Source organism: Gorilla gorilla, chromosome 2 (assembly GCF_029281585.2).
Source record: "Gorilla gorilla gorilla isolate KB3781 chromosome 2, NHGRI_mGorGor1-v2.1_pri, whole genome shotgun sequence".
In the NCBI taxonomy this organism is placed as follows: domain Eukaryota; kingdom Metazoa; phylum Chordata; class Mammalia; order Primates; family Hominidae; genus Gorilla; species Gorilla gorilla.
In genome coordinates this window covers 109,166,283-109,181,691 of record NC_086017.1, presented here as the reverse complement: position 1 = coordinate 109,181,691, position 15,409 = coordinate 109,166,283, and the positions used below count along the sequence as shown (strand labels likewise).

The 15,409-nt window shown below is 35.7% G+C and overlaps 2 protein-coding genes across 3 annotated transcripts in view; both read right to left on the bottom strand.

The window, feature by feature from the left end:
* LOC109026182 (olfactory receptor 5H14-like) overlaps positions 1-15,409 on the bottom strand; it is a 229,512-nt gene that overhangs the window by 103,496 nt on the left and 110,607 nt on the right. The gene's annotated exons all lie outside the window — the stretch shown is intronic.
* On the bottom strand, positions 6,142-7,712 carry OR5K4 (olfactory receptor family 5 subfamily K member 4). The gene has a single exon (XM_019023258.3). It carries the CDS (start codon positions 7,707-7,709, stop codon positions 6,759-6,761), a length of 951 nt encoding a protein of 316 aa, XP_018878803.2. The 5' UTR covers positions 7,710-7,712; the 3' UTR covers positions 6,142-6,758.

The following is a 15,409-nucleotide window of genomic DNA, read 5'->3' as shown; positions in this document are numbered from 1 at the left end:
CATCCTTTCCCAAGGACACAGATTTAACAACTATCTAACAAAAAACCACCTTCATTAGAACAAAAAATCAGGTGAGTACACACAGTACCTGGTTTTAACTTCATGCCACTGAAAGAGGCACTGACGAGATAGAAAAAACACTCTTGAAGTGCCAATGCCACCCCTCCTCCACACACACTCCTCTCAAGGCAGTGGCTTGGTACAGAGAACATTGTTGTGTCTTGGGGAGAAGAAGAGTCAAACTATTGTGAGGCATTGAACTCAGTGATGACCTGTTATAACAGAAAGCAAAACCAGACCAACTTAGCTGATGCCTGCCCTCAGAGAGAACATTTAAACGAGCACTAGCCAGAGGAGAGTCGTGGATCCCAGTGGTCAGACCTTGAGTTCCCACAAGCCTTGCCACCACAGGCTAAAGTGCTATGGGGACCTAATAAACTTGAAAGGATGTCTAAGTCACAGGGACTGAAACTTGGAGGCAAGTCCTAGTGCTGAACTTGCCTCAGAGGCAGTGGAATGGGGGGGTCACACAACCTACTCAGACACCAGTCAGGATGGATAAGGGAGTGCTGGCATCATCACCCTTCCAGTAACCCCAGGCTGCACAGCTCATGGCTCTAAAAGAGATTCCTTTCTTCCACTTGAGGAGAGGAGAGGGAAGAGTAAGGGGGACTTCGTCTTGCATCTTAAATACCAACCCAGCCACATAAGTTAGTGCACTGGTCAGAGATGTGAGGCCCTTTTTCCAGGGCCTGGTTCCTGGATGACATTCCTAGACACATCCTGGGCCAAAAGGGAATCCACTACCTTTAAAGGAAGGATTTTAAAGGAATGCTGCCAGCCCTGGCAGCATTAATCATCAACAAACTGAAGCGCAGTTGGGCCCTAAATGCCAGCAGCGATACACAGGTACCCATCAAAGGCCTTGGGTGAGACTGTGAGACTTGCAGACTTCAGGTGAGACTCAACACATTTCCAGCTGTGGCAGCTATGGGGCAAGATTTTTTTCCACTTGAGAAAAGCTGAGAGAAAAGTAAGGGGATTTGTCTTGCAGCTTAAGTGCCAGCTTGGCCACAGGTGGGTAAAGCATGAAGTGGGCTCTTGGGGTCCCTGATTCTAGAACTTGGTTCTTGAATGGCATTTCTGGACCTGCCCTGGGCCAGAGAGGAGCCCACTGACCAGAAGGGCGAGTACCAGGCCAAGCAGCATTTACCACAAGGTGACTTCAAAGCCCTTGGGCCTTAAGAGAACATCAACAGTAGTCTGGCAGTATTCCCCATGGGCCTATGGTGGTGGTAGCCACAGAGTGAGGCTCCTCTGCCTTTAAAAAAGGGAGAGAAGAGTGAGAAGAACCGTATCTTGTGATTTGAGTTTCAAACAACTAGCATCGGAACAATAGAATACCAGGTAGATTTCTAAAGTTGTTGACTCCAGTCCCTGGCTTTTGAACAGCACCTCTCAACCCTCCCAGGGCCAGCACCTGTAAAACTCTCTAAGAGCCTAGGGGAACTCATCACCCTGAAGGGAAAGACACAGGCCTGGCTTGTGCTGCCATCTGTTGATTGTAGAGCCCCAGGACCTTGAGCAAACAAAAGTGGTAGCCAGGGGGTTGTTACAGCAGGCCTTGGGTGAGACCCAGGGCTGTGCTGGCTTTAGGTCTGACTCAGCACAGTCCTAGTGGTGGTGGCCACAGGGGTTCTTGTGTCACCCTATCCCCAACTTCAAGTTCAGAACTGAGAGGGAGAGAGACTCCATCTGTTTGAGGAAAGCAAGGGAAGAGAACAAGAGTCTCTGTCTGGTAATTCAGAGAACTCTTCTGGATATTGTCCAAGACAATCAAGGTGATAACTCTACAAGTCTGCAAGAACCACAGCATTAGTGGGCTTAGGGTGTCTCCAAAGCAGATAAAACTTATATCAAAACATCCATGTCCTTGTAGATATCTGTAAAGCCTTTTCAAGGAGTACTGGTACCAACAAGCCCAGACTTGTAAAGACTACAATATACCTAATCTTCAATGCCCAGACACTGACAAACATCTAGTAGCATAAACACCATCTGGGAAATCATGACCCCACCAAATGAACAAAATAAGGCACCAGGAACCAATCCTGGAGAAACAGATATGTGACCTTTCAGACAGAGAATTCAAAGTAGCTGTGTTGAGGAAACGCAAAGAAATTCAAGATAATGCAGAGAGGGAATTCAGAATTCTATCAGAAAAATTTAACAAAGAGATTCAAACAATTTTTAAAAAGCAGAAATTCTGAAGCTGAAAAATGCAATTGGCATGCTAAAAAATGCATTAGAGTCCTTTAATAGCAGAATTGATCAAGCAGAAGAAAGAATTAGTGAGCTTGAAAACAGGCCATTTAAAAATGTACAGTCAGAGGAGAGAAAAGTAAAAAAAAATAATAAAAATAATGAAGTACACCAACAGGATCTGGAAAACAACTTCAAAAGGGCAAATCTAAGAGTTATTGACTTAAAAAGGAATACAGAAAGAGATGGGGTAGATAGTTTATTCAAAAGGATAACAGAGAACATCTCAAACCTAGGGAAATATATCAATATCTAATTACAAGAAGGTTATAGAACACTAAGCAGATTTAAACCAAAGAAGACTACCTCAAAGCACTGAATAATCAAATTCCCAAAGGTCAAGGATTAAAAAAAAGATCCTTAAAAGCAGCAAGCAAAAAGAAACAAATAACATACAATGGAGATACAATAGGTGTGGCAACAGACTTTTCAGAGGAAACCTTAGGACCAGGAGAGAGTAGAATGACATATTTGAAGTGCTGAAGGAAAAAAAGTTTTACCCTGAAATAGTGTGTCCAGTAAAGATATCCTTCAAACATGAGGGAGAAATGAAGACTTTTCCAGAAAACAAAAGCTGAGTTCATAACGGCAACTTTTAAATTGTTAATGTTTTCACAGTCATTAAGAAAACATTTATGATTCTGAAAACTGGTAATTTATTTATTCTCCTCTTTCTATGTAAATTTTATCTGTCTTGTACATTCAGGATTGCCTTAATTAAGGAAGTAAAACTTTGAATTTTTAGAGAGAAAAGAAGGGAGGGAAGAAGGGAGGAAAGAAAAGAGGGAGAAAAGACAAGGCAAAGGAAAGGAAAAGACAGCTAAGCAGGGAAGAACGAGTGAAACAAGACTCCACTACTATCTAGAAAAAGTGATGACAACATTGCTAAATTTTTTCATTCCGATACTTCATAAAGTCAGAGATAAAGAAAATATTCTAAATGTTTCCAGGGAATGAACAATTAAGAGAAAGATGGAGAGCTTGAATACTGAGTTACTTAAAACAGGAAATCAAAAATAAAAGTCTCAGCAGGACGGCTGAAAATTGGGTCTAGAGAGCAAATTGTCCAGACTGGAGCAGGAGGGTGGAAGCCACCGGAAAAGAAGTCTCCAGGGTAAAAAAAGAACTCATGATTATTTAATATGGTTGATTAATTTGATGGATACATAATGGATGTGAATGAGCAAATAGGAATATAAAGTTTTTATTAACTTTAAAAAAATTTACAGGTGTAAAGAAAAAGAAATATAAGCATGGTAAACTAGTTCTTGTATTTGCATGTCCCTCATAAAAAGTGGTTATTGAATTATAAAAAATTTTGTTGGGCCGGGCACAGTGGCTCATGCCTGTAATCCCAGCACTTTGGGAGGCAGAGGCAGGCAGATCACGAGGTCAGGAGTTCAAGACCAGCCTGGTCAACATGGTGAAACCCCCGTCTCTAGAAACAAATATAAAAAATTAGCTGGGCACAGTGGTGTGTGCCTGCAGTCCTGGCTACTCGGGAGACTGAGGCAGGATAATTGCTTAAACCCGGGAGGCAGAGGTTGCAATGAGCCGATATCATACCATTGCACTCCAGCCTGGCCAACAGAGTGACATTCTATCTCAAAAAAAAAAAAAAAAAAGTTATATCATCAAGGATGAAGGGAAGGGGAGGTGTTTAATAAATAACTTAATATTCATTTACCATAATGGGAAATTGATTAATATGACTAAAACTGATACTGAGAAATATAAGGATAAATTTTCAGAGAAATAGTTTAAAAAATTAGAAGGTTGTTGTGGATGAAACACCTAAGTCATGGTAGGCAAGAGACTGTAGTTTTTGGAATTCACCTTTTAGTACTATTTTTAAATCGTATTATAAATATACATTAAAAAATAAATATAAAGGAGCAAAAGCACAGAGACGAGTTTGAAGCTAATGATATTGTTCAGGTGAGAGATGAAATTATGTACAGGTGGTGTAAGTGGAGAGATTTGGCACATTTAAGATAGACTTCAGAGACTAAGTTGACAGATATCATGAAAGTTTGGTTGTGATAGGAGAGAGAGTTGTGTGGGGTTCTCTTAATTTCTGCCTTGCCCAGCTGGTTGGGCATGTGACCATCATAATGGAGAAGACCAGGGAGGACCATGTTTAGTGGGAAATTCAAGACTTGTGCTTTGATCATGTTGAATTTGAGATGTCTTTGCAACATTTAAGTAATTATGTGAAGTAGGCAGTTGCACATGTGAGACTGGAGAGCAGGGAGGATATCAGAGCTGGAAATATACATTCTGAGCCATCTTCATATTGATGAAATTAAAGGCCAAAAAAAAAATAGATGAGGTCACATAGAAAGAAAGAATAGAGTGAATAGATATTTTATATATAAATGTTATAGAGCCCTAACAATAGACTTTAGGTAGAAGCAGAAGAGTCTTCCTCAATTATAACTTATAGCTTTTTAGTTTGATTGCCTTTTAAAATGTCCATCTTCCCTCCTGAGACAGAAGTGTACGAACTAGAACGGTCTTGTTTTTGTTGTACAAACAGGCTAGAAATAGACCTCTCTGTGTATGCATGTACATGAGAATGTATGAGCATAAATGTACAAAAAGGAGGCATAAGAAATCAGTTAGAGAAGAGTTTGTCAATAAATGCTTCTGGGACTACTGGTTAGCCATAAATCAAATTTTAATTCTCACCTTATAACATTATAAAATAAATCCCAGTTGGGTGCTGTATATTAAAAATCAAACTATGAAAAATGAAGGAAATACACATTTTGTCTATAAATATACATCTACATTTTAACACGAATGGAAGAGATAGTTACCCAGTTGACCCAGGGCTACTGAACAATCCTTTATTTCCTTGTTATTTGTGATGCCCTTCTTATTTTATATGAGAGTTTACTTTTGAACAATCTGGTTTGTTCTGTTGGTTTGTTTATTGATTCTTGATTTAAAACCAAACTGTTATCATTATTGGAATTTTATCATATATTTTAATATATAACATATAAGGTCTATTTTTTTATTTTCTAGAAAAATCTAGAATATGAAAAGATTTTAAATTCATTTTGCCAGGTTCCCAAAGAAGTTCTCCTGAGTGTTTATTTGAATTAAATTAGTTTATAAATATTTTTTAGAGAAACAGCCAAATAAAGTTATATCTTTAATATGCCATATACTAAATAAATTCCAGGAAGAATCAAGAGTCAAGTTGCAAAATTTTAAAATATCAAAAAAGGAAGGAGGAGGAAAATAAGGAGAAGGAGAAGAAGATAAATAAGAAAAGGAGAAAAAGAAATATTGGTTAATAGTAGACTGGATTAAAAAAGAAATTCTGGATGAAATGCACGAAAGAGATCATAGAAAAAATAAGTAAATATGAGTATATTAAATTAAAATGTTTATAAATATCAGAAACAAATACCAAGACTATCAACCCACAGAGGAATCATTTGCCACAAATAGCTGTGATGTCTTTTCTCTGTAAACAATGATATAAATAAGAAACAAAACAAAGCAAAAATGACAGTTCATAAAAGTAAAAATGGTCAATAAACACATAAAATATTGGTACAGCTTACAATTACTCAAAAATAAAACAATGTCATTATTAATGTGTTTTAAAATGTTTAATGAGTGTTTAATATGTAAACTGCAGTTCTATAATACATAGCAAATAACATGGTTGATGCCTTCAAGAATGAAAAGGACCTTAATTATGCTTCTGGCTAAAGTAGACCTTAATATACTCTGTCCAATTTGTTATAAGTCACTATTAATTATTCTGCAAAAAAGAATATTTTGTGGGTGAGCCTCTTTGCATGTGTGTATGTGTGTGTCTGTGTCTGTGTCTGTATATGTCTGTGTATGTGTGTGTGTGTTCCTTTTCATTTTATTTTTTTCATTCTTGGAATCTTATCTAAATAAAACTTTATTACCTTAAATATAAATTACTGCAGTTAGTTTGCTTCTCGTCTTTTCCACTCTAAAGTAATCCATATGTGTCTGTCAGGTCAGTTTTCTGAAAGAAAACTATCATTTCACTTTTCTGCCAGGAAATTTTAAATGTTTCAAATGCTCTACATAGGATTGGATATAATGTCTTCCATTAACTAGGAAACATTAATCAAAGAAGACTCTTCTACACATTTAAACATTTAACTTTCATGCTATGTTGATTAATTGAGGTTTAGGATAATACTCTCTGACAATTCCATGAGAGTCATGAAAGGTAGTAATAACAGTTACCAGTGAGTTTCCCCGATTCATTCTGGTTGTGGAATTTGGATAAAGATTTGTCAAACAATTTTGAAATTCCATTGATATATTTTTTAAACAAACATAGCCTAATGATTTAGAAGCTTACATTTTGTGTAAAATCACATATTAATTTTTCTATGTTCCCTATTTATGAAAGCATTTTAATAAATTAAAAATCAATTTGCTATAGAGCAAGTTGGTTTAAGAATGTTATAATTCCTCATAATTTTTTTAAGAACATTTATCACCTCCTTATTTCTCAGACTATAAATAAAAGGGTTTAGTAATGGGATCACTATTGTATAAAATATTGCCACTGGTATATCTTTATCTCCTTCTTCAAATGGTCGAATATACATGAGAAGACAAATGTAAAATATTGAGACAGAGAGAAAGTGGGATGCACAGGTAGAAAATGCTTTACCTCTTCCCTCCTTGGATTTCATTTTGAAAATAGTCAAAAGGATGCAGAGATAAGAGATCAAGACAGTAGTAATGGTAAATATTTGAATTGGTATTGAAAAGATATATATCACTAGTTCATTGATAGAAGGATCAGTACAGGAGAGTCTATACAGTGGAAGAATATCACAAAAAATGTGGTCAATTTTATTAGACCTGCAGAAAGTTAACCTTAGTAGAAGCCCTCCATGAATCATGGAATGCAGGTTTCCAGCTATGAAGGCCCCTGTGGTCATCTGAATGCAGAGTGTCTTGGACATCATGGTGTGGTACTGCAGTGGGTGGCATATGGCCACATAGCGGTCACAGGCCATTGCCGCCAGAAGAAAGCAGTCTGTGGTTTCAGCAAGACAGAGAAAATAAAATTGTGCCATACATTCATACAGGGAAATGATTCTGTCCTCAGAAAAGAAATTCTCTAACATCTTGGGGGTAATAGCACAGGAACAGCAGGAATCCATCAGAGCCAGGTTGCCCAGAAAGATGTACATTGGTGTGTGAAGACGACGCTCTACGTAAATTAATGCCACCAGACCAAGATTCCCCACCATGGTGACCAGATAGATGGCAGAGAACACCACAAACAGAAGCGTCTTCAGCTCTGGATAATTTGTAAATCCTGTGAGGATAAATTCAGCTGCTAAGGAGTGATTTTCCTTAGCCATTCCTGGCTTCTCTGCTGAGACATAAATTGTAAAGAAATGTGAGATTCCAAAGCAGAATGTTTCTAATTCTCACCCTCTAATTTCCCTGTATACAAAAGGGAAGAAAGTCTTCTTCAAATCATCCTGTGCCATCTCCTAAACACTAGCACACTCACTGTGGGCCAAATCAAGTGAGAAAAAATGTATCACGGATTGTGTACCCAGGGCTTGTCTGAAAATATCTGTGTGAATTCCTAGGGCAGGAAAGCTTTATCTGCATGAATTATCCTATGCCGATGTAAAATTTGTGATCAGTACATATAATTTTCCATTTCCAAAATTAAGACATTTTCTTATGGTATCTTTTCCTCCAGGTAAAAGTAACCAAGTTTTAAATCGTATCCTATTAGATCAATGTGACGCTTAAAATGAATTACTCTTTAGGCATTTTAAATGTCTACATTTTAAAAACTGCACAGAAACACAGTGATTTGAAGAATGCTTTTGCTAGCTTAGTAACGCTTTCCAGATAAGGTCACCAATTGCATATTTTATGAGATATCTACTCATCCTTTTAGAAAGGATAAGAATATGAAACATCTATGAGTGTTCTTAATCATTGTATTGGATATCATTTTTATGTTCATTTCAACATATTCTAGATACTATTCCAATCTTGGTATGACAAATTTCCCAAAGAGTTATTACTCTTAATTGCTCACTTATCCTAATACTTTCTGTCTCTAGTTTTAAGAGTTTTACATGCATGTCCAACATTGTAAGATTTGGTGGCAAAATCTCCACTCATAATGTGAATATTCTTCATGGTAAATATCTATTTTGTATTCACTCAGACATCTCTCATAGAAAGTAATGTCTTCATTTTCAGTGAGTTCCATGGAGGTTCTCCATTTATTTACTTAAGTTTTAAATTTATTTAAATTTACAAACTCATTATCTACTCTTTACTGGCTATATATTTATTTGAGTTTAATGATCAACTAAATTTATTATATAGTTCTCATAGTTTGGCAACTATACATTAAAATATTTCAGGTACAGAAACAATTTGAGTTTTAAAGAATAATAAAATTAACTTTCTTTTCTTTTAGAAGTTTCTAAAAGTCTGTAGCCTTAGCATACTCCCAACAGACAATTTTGGAGAAGAGCCTACAATAGTTAATTCAAAGCACATTTTTGTTTTTTTGAGACAGAGTTTCAAGCACTTCTCCTGCCTCAGCCTCCCAAGTAGCTGGGATTACAGGCATGAGCCACCATGCCTGGCTAATTTTGTATTTTTAGTAGAGACGGGGTTTCACCATGTTGGTCAGGCTGGTCTCGAACTCCTGACCTCAGGCGATCCGCCCGCCTCGGCCTCCCAAAGTGCTGGAATTACAGGCATGAGTCACCTCGCCCGGCCAGTGCATTGCTTTGAAAACATTTTGGTTAGGTTTTCTCTGTTTCTTACTTTTGTTTTTCTATTCACTCACATAATATGATGAGGTTTTCTGGAGTTTTATCACTAGAGACTTGTAATCAAATGAATACAATAAAATGTCCTTTATATTTTAGGTCTATACCTCTTTTAAAAAATCCTTCAGAATTATATTTTTAAAAAAACTTTGTAAAAGTGTAAAATGCTGCTCTTTATCATTATTTTAGTAACACCTAATGGAAAATCAACTGAAAATATTTATCAGGTGGACTGTGGAAAAATGGATTTATTATCAATAATTATTTTATATAGATCATATTTCAGAATATAATGAGTAAAATCTCATTTTCTCTTCACCAATGTAAAATATAATTTTTGAACTAAATCAAAAATTAATTTGCCTATAGATCCCAGAATTACTGTACAAGGTCATCATCAGCCTTATCTGTGTATTTGCTGATAAAATTATGGTACTTTTGAACAAAGAATAGGTCAGACTTATCCACTTACTGTGTCTCCTTATGGCTTTCTATAATGGCTTCACTTTAGAGACAAAGAGAATTATTAAGTGGATAAAATTTAAAAACAATAAAAATACTGAAGTATATTAGAAAATTTATATTCTGCATTTTGATACTATAATATACATAAATTAGTAAATAAAATTAAGTCCTCATATTTTGAGTTCACTGAGAAACATTTTATAGTAGCTGACTGGTCTCCTGATGTTTTTTCTTTGTAGGGAAATTAAGAATAAAAACATTGGTTTTTAAATCATTAGGGAATAAATTATAAAAATCTAGGACACTCCCTACCAATAGGTCAGTGACAATAGTTATGCAAGTCTCAGGCAAAGTTAAAGTTTTCTATTCTAAAGGGACTTCCTCGGCATTGGCATCAGAGTGTTTCTGCAGAGACTCTAATCTGATGAGCATGGTTCCCCCAGCACCAGTAAATCAAACAGCATGTAAAGATGGATGCATTTTGAGATTCGGAAGTTAAATCAAAATTGCTATCACTAAAAACAGCTTAAGGTTCATCTTGATTTTTCACATACTTGGAATCTCTCTCTTTCTCTTACACACAGACACACACACACACACACACAGACACACACACACCCCTTGATTACCTGAAAACTATGATGGAGAGAAAAAGATTTACATTGATCAGTTGAGGTGGAAGTTAAACAGAGATTTGAAGAGAGATTTGTATTTGTGGACAAGAGGCAAAAATGTGGCAGCATCACCCAGGGTTGTATTCCTTTCTTTTGCTCCCCAAATTAATCTGGTCAAATCTTGTATATTCATCCTCTGAAGTAAGTCTGACATTATGTTCTTCAGTTTCACTTATTTGTCATAAGGTAACTTTAAAAAACTTAATTGAGGTATGATTTATGTGCAAAAAGCTATACACATATAATGTATACAACTTGATAAATTGGGACATAAGTATACACCCACAAAACTATTACCATAATCAATGCCATCATCATAAGATAACTTACTTGTTAATTGGTCTCCTATCCCCATCTTTTCTCTAGCGTGTAGATATGCTCTTATGCATTAGAAATATTTTTGGCTTCTCATTAGTCTTCAGACCAAGTTTTGTCCTTTATCTTGGTACTCCAAGGGCTCCATACAGAGGGCTTATATCACTTAAGACTATTTTCTACTATTCACCTTTAAGAATCCATCTCCAGAGACACGCCTATAACTTATCTATTCCTTGATGTGTTAGAGTTTAACCTTGACCTCAGAATATTTACTCAGAATCTACTCTTCACATGAAATGCCCTCTTTGATTTATTCTTCTATCCAAATCTTACTCAATTTTTATGAGATCTGATTCTCATTATGAAGACATCCTCAACTTTCTGATCTGCAAGATAATGACTGTTTGTGTGATGCAAAGAGCTCTCAATTGTACTTCACTCCTGTGTTCATTCAGCTGTTCTTCATGTGCAAGTTTTGTTTATTCTCAGATAGATTGATTTTCTTTTTGGTTTTCCACACTGCAAATCCCTCATAGTTCCAGAAAATGTAGGCCGTCGGTGAATGCTTATTGAATAGCTTGCAGAAATTTCAATTAAATTAACTTCAACATTATAGAGTGACTACAATAGAGAAGTCATGGAGTAAGACATTGGGCAAGGAGGGGTATGTGGTAGGAGTGAGTTAGGGCAGGAACCTGAATAGATAAATAAGAAATAATCCTGCCCTTGGAGAGCTCCCAATCTAGAGGGTAAAATCACTTATACAATGATATAATACAGAAACTCAGGCTGAGTTAAGTATTACAAACTGAACTACAAGCAAGGTATATGAGAACACAAAGAAGGACTTAGAGGTCGGGCGCGGTGGCTCACGCCTGTAATCCCAGCACTTTGGGAGGCCGAGGTGGGCGGATCACGAGGTCAGGAGATCGAGACCACGGTGAAACCCCATCTCTACTAAAAATACAAAAAATTAGCCGGGCGCAGTGGCGGGCGCCTGTAGTCCCAGCTACTCGGGAGGCTGAGGCAGGAGAATGGCGTGAACCCGGGAGGCGGAGCTTGCAGTGAGCCGAGATTGCACCACTGCACTCCAGCCTGGGCGACAGAGCGAGACTCCGTCTCAAAAAAAAAAAAAAAAAAAAAAAAAAAAAAAGAAGGACTTAGAGAACTAAGGGAAGACATTATACAAAATGACATTTCTCATGATTCTTGAAGGACAAATTAAATTTCAATAGGCAAGAAGAATGTGTAGCAAAGAATTACAGGTTGAAGGAGTGGCATGATTAAAAGTAAAAGCATGGAAACTTGAAAGCACAAAGCATATTTAGTGAATGGAGAGTGAACCAGAGTAGCCAGAGTCTGGGCTCATGACAGGAAGGAGCTGGAGGTTCTCATCGCCACTCTCTCACTAAAATCACTACTCAACTCCTAATTACCACACCTAAAGCATTTTTTAAAATTATTATCTTAACTAATTAATTTTATGATTTGGCACCATTGACCACACTCTGAAGCATATTTGCTTCTCAGGCTTCTGTGATTTAATACTTATTTATTGCTACATCTCGGGCTGTTCTTTCTCCATGTTTTCTCTTAGATCCTCTTTTCTTCCTTTCCTCACACGCACAAATTCCTTAAAATAAAAGTACAACCTTGGGTACTTTTACAAAATTATGGCACTTTGTTTTAAATACTAGACACTAATTTATTAAAGGCTTGCCTGATATTTAGCCAGTAAATTACCATATTCTCTGATGTCAATCAGTTGTTTTGTAAGCAAATTAAAAAGTTCTGAATTTTTACATTTGAAAAACAAGTTCAAATTTCTCTTAAAATATGTGGAATATTTTTATGAAGGTGGAAACATTCTGTTTCCAAATTTTTTTAAAAATAAGCAAACATGAGAGTTTTTAATATGTTATCAGATAATTTTTGCCCAGAGTATTATATGAGGATATATAGAAACACCCTAAACATGTTTTCAAGATTTTTTCTGTGTTGCACGATTTCATATTGATAGTAGTTACAGTTCACTTAGTTAAATATCATACTGACATCAAAGGACAAAATAAAGGTTTTAATCATTTAAAAATATTTGTTGAATAGCTACTTATCATCAGAGAATGATTAGCAAATTTGGAAAACCTATCTTTTATTAGAAGAAAAATAAATAATTCATCTTAAATTCAGCAATTCTTTTAAGTATTGACATGATTCCCAGTGAACCTCCATGTGGCATGTGGTCACTCATTGTAAGATATCATAAAGTTTCTAGTATTTTAAATATCGTATTTATTTTAAAAAACTAATCACATCAGTGACATGCATTTCATGCACTCCTGGTGTCAGTTTCTTTGCTGTAATACCTTGTCTATCAATGATGAAAATAGTTATTTTCAAATGAAGTGATACCTCTACTTGTTCTATTCATTGATTCATCATGAAAGTTTTTTCATGATAAATAAACACATTTTACTTTGTTGCCACATTGCTTTTCTGCATTATTTCCACTATTTTTTAGTCCAGTGTAGGTATTTTTACTAAGGAAGAATAAGCATTTCTCTAATGATAAATTGCTTTAATTTTCACTTTTAACTAAATAACATGAGTAATAAACTTTTTAACTTAAAAAATTGTAATTGATACATAATATTTTTTCATAGTCATGGGATACATGTGATATTTTCTTACATGCATAAAAAATACTTAATGATCAAGTCAAGATTTTTAGGATATCCATCACCCTGAGCATTTATTTCAATGTGTTAAGAGCACTTCAAGTCCTCATTTCTAGCTATTTCGAAATATGTGATACATTGTTGTCAACTATAGCCACCCTGTTCTACTATTGAACATTAGAACTTATTCATTCTATCTGACTATATGTTAGTACCCTTTAATCAACCTCTCTTCATCCCCTGCACTTCCCAATTTCTTTCCAGACCCTGGTAACTATCATACTCTCTACCTTTATAATATCAATGTTTTCTTAGCTCCCACATATGAATAAGCACATGCAATATTTCTTTTTCTGTGTCTGGTTTATGTTACTCAACATAATGAGCTCCAGTTGCAGCCGCGTTACTGCAAAGAACAGAATTTCTTCGCCTTTTATGACCAAAAAGTATTCCATTGTATAAATATACCACATTCTATTTAACCATTCAGCCATTAATGGACACTTAGGTTGATTCCACAGCTATTGTTAATAGGGCTGCAATACAAATGAGGTCACAGATATCCCTCTGATATACTGATTTTCTTTCCTTTGGAAAAATACCCAGTAGTGGGATTCCTGGATTGTATGGTAATTCTATTTTTAGTTTTTTGAGAAACCTCCATACAGTTCTCCATTATGGAAAACAGTTCTAATTTACATTCCCACTAACAGTGTATAAGACTTCCCTTTTCTCTACATTTTTGCCAGTATCTGTTATTTTTGTCTTTTTGATAATGGCGATTCTAGCTGGGATAAGATTATATCTCACTGTGGTTTTGATTTGAATTTCCTTGATGATTAGTGATGTTGAGCATTTTTTAATATACCTGTTGGCCATTTGTACATCTTCTTTTGGGGATGTATTCAAATTCTTCGCCCACTTTTTAATGGCATTTTTTTGTAGGGTTGCTTGAGTTTCTTGAATATTCTGGATATTATTTCTTTGTTGGATACATAGCTTGCAAATATATTCTCCCATTCAACAAGTTATCTCTTCACTTTGTTGATTGATTCCTTTGCTATGCAGAAGCTTTTTACTTAGATGTGACCCATTTGTCTATTTTTGGTTTTGCTGCCTGTGCTTTTGGGGTTTTGGCCATAAAATCTTAGTGCAGACCTATGTCCTGGAGTGTTTTTCCTTTGCTTTCTTCTATGTGTTGTCTTTAAGTTTTTAATCCATCTTGAGTTGACTTTTGTATATGAGGAGAGACAGGGGTCTAGTTTTATTCCTCTGAATATGGATATTCAGTTTTCCCAGGACCGTTTATTGAAGAGGGTGCCCTTTTCCAAATGTATGTTCTTGGCACCTTTATTGAAAATCAATTGGCTCTAAATACATGAGTTTAATTCTGGTTCTCTAATCAGTTCCATTCTTCTGTACATCTGTTTTTTTATACCAATACCATGCTTTTCGGTTGTGATAGCCTTGTAATATATTTTGAAGTCTGGTAATGTGATGCCTCTAGCTTTCACATTATTTTTTTTTCCTCTCAGGATTGCTTTGGCTATTTGGGCTCTCTTTTGGTTCCATACAAATTTTAGAATTGTTTTTTCTATTTTTATGAAAAATGTCATTGGTATTTTGATAGGAATTGCAATTAAGCTGTGGATTGCTTTAGTAGTATGGTAATTTTAACAATATTAGTTTTTTTAATCCATGAGCATGAGGTGTCTTTTCATTTATTTGTGTCCTCTTTAATTTCTTTCATCGGTATTTTGTAGTTTTCTTTGTAGAGATCTTTTGCCTCCTTGGTTAAATTTATTCTTAGGTATTTTGTGTTTCTTGTAGCTATTGTTTATAATATTCCCCCTCTTGATTTCTTTTTCAGTTAGTTTGTTATTGGTGTATAGGAATGCTACTAATTTTTGTCTGTTGAGTTTGTATCCTACGACTTTACCAAACTCGTTGATCAGATCTAAGTGCTTTTTGGTGAAGTCTTCAGGGTTTTCTAAATATGAGATCCTGTCATCTGCAAAGAAGGCCAATTTTACATCGTCTTTACAATATGGATGCCTTTTATCTCCTTCTCTTGTCTTATTGTTCTGGCTAGGACTTTTAGTATTACGGGTTT

Excerpts from the sequence above, each read along its gene's own strand:
- OR5K4 (XM_019023258.3), bottom strand. The coding sequence starts at position 7,709 with ATGGCTAAGGAAAATCACTCCTTAGCAGCTGAATTTATCCTCACAGGA.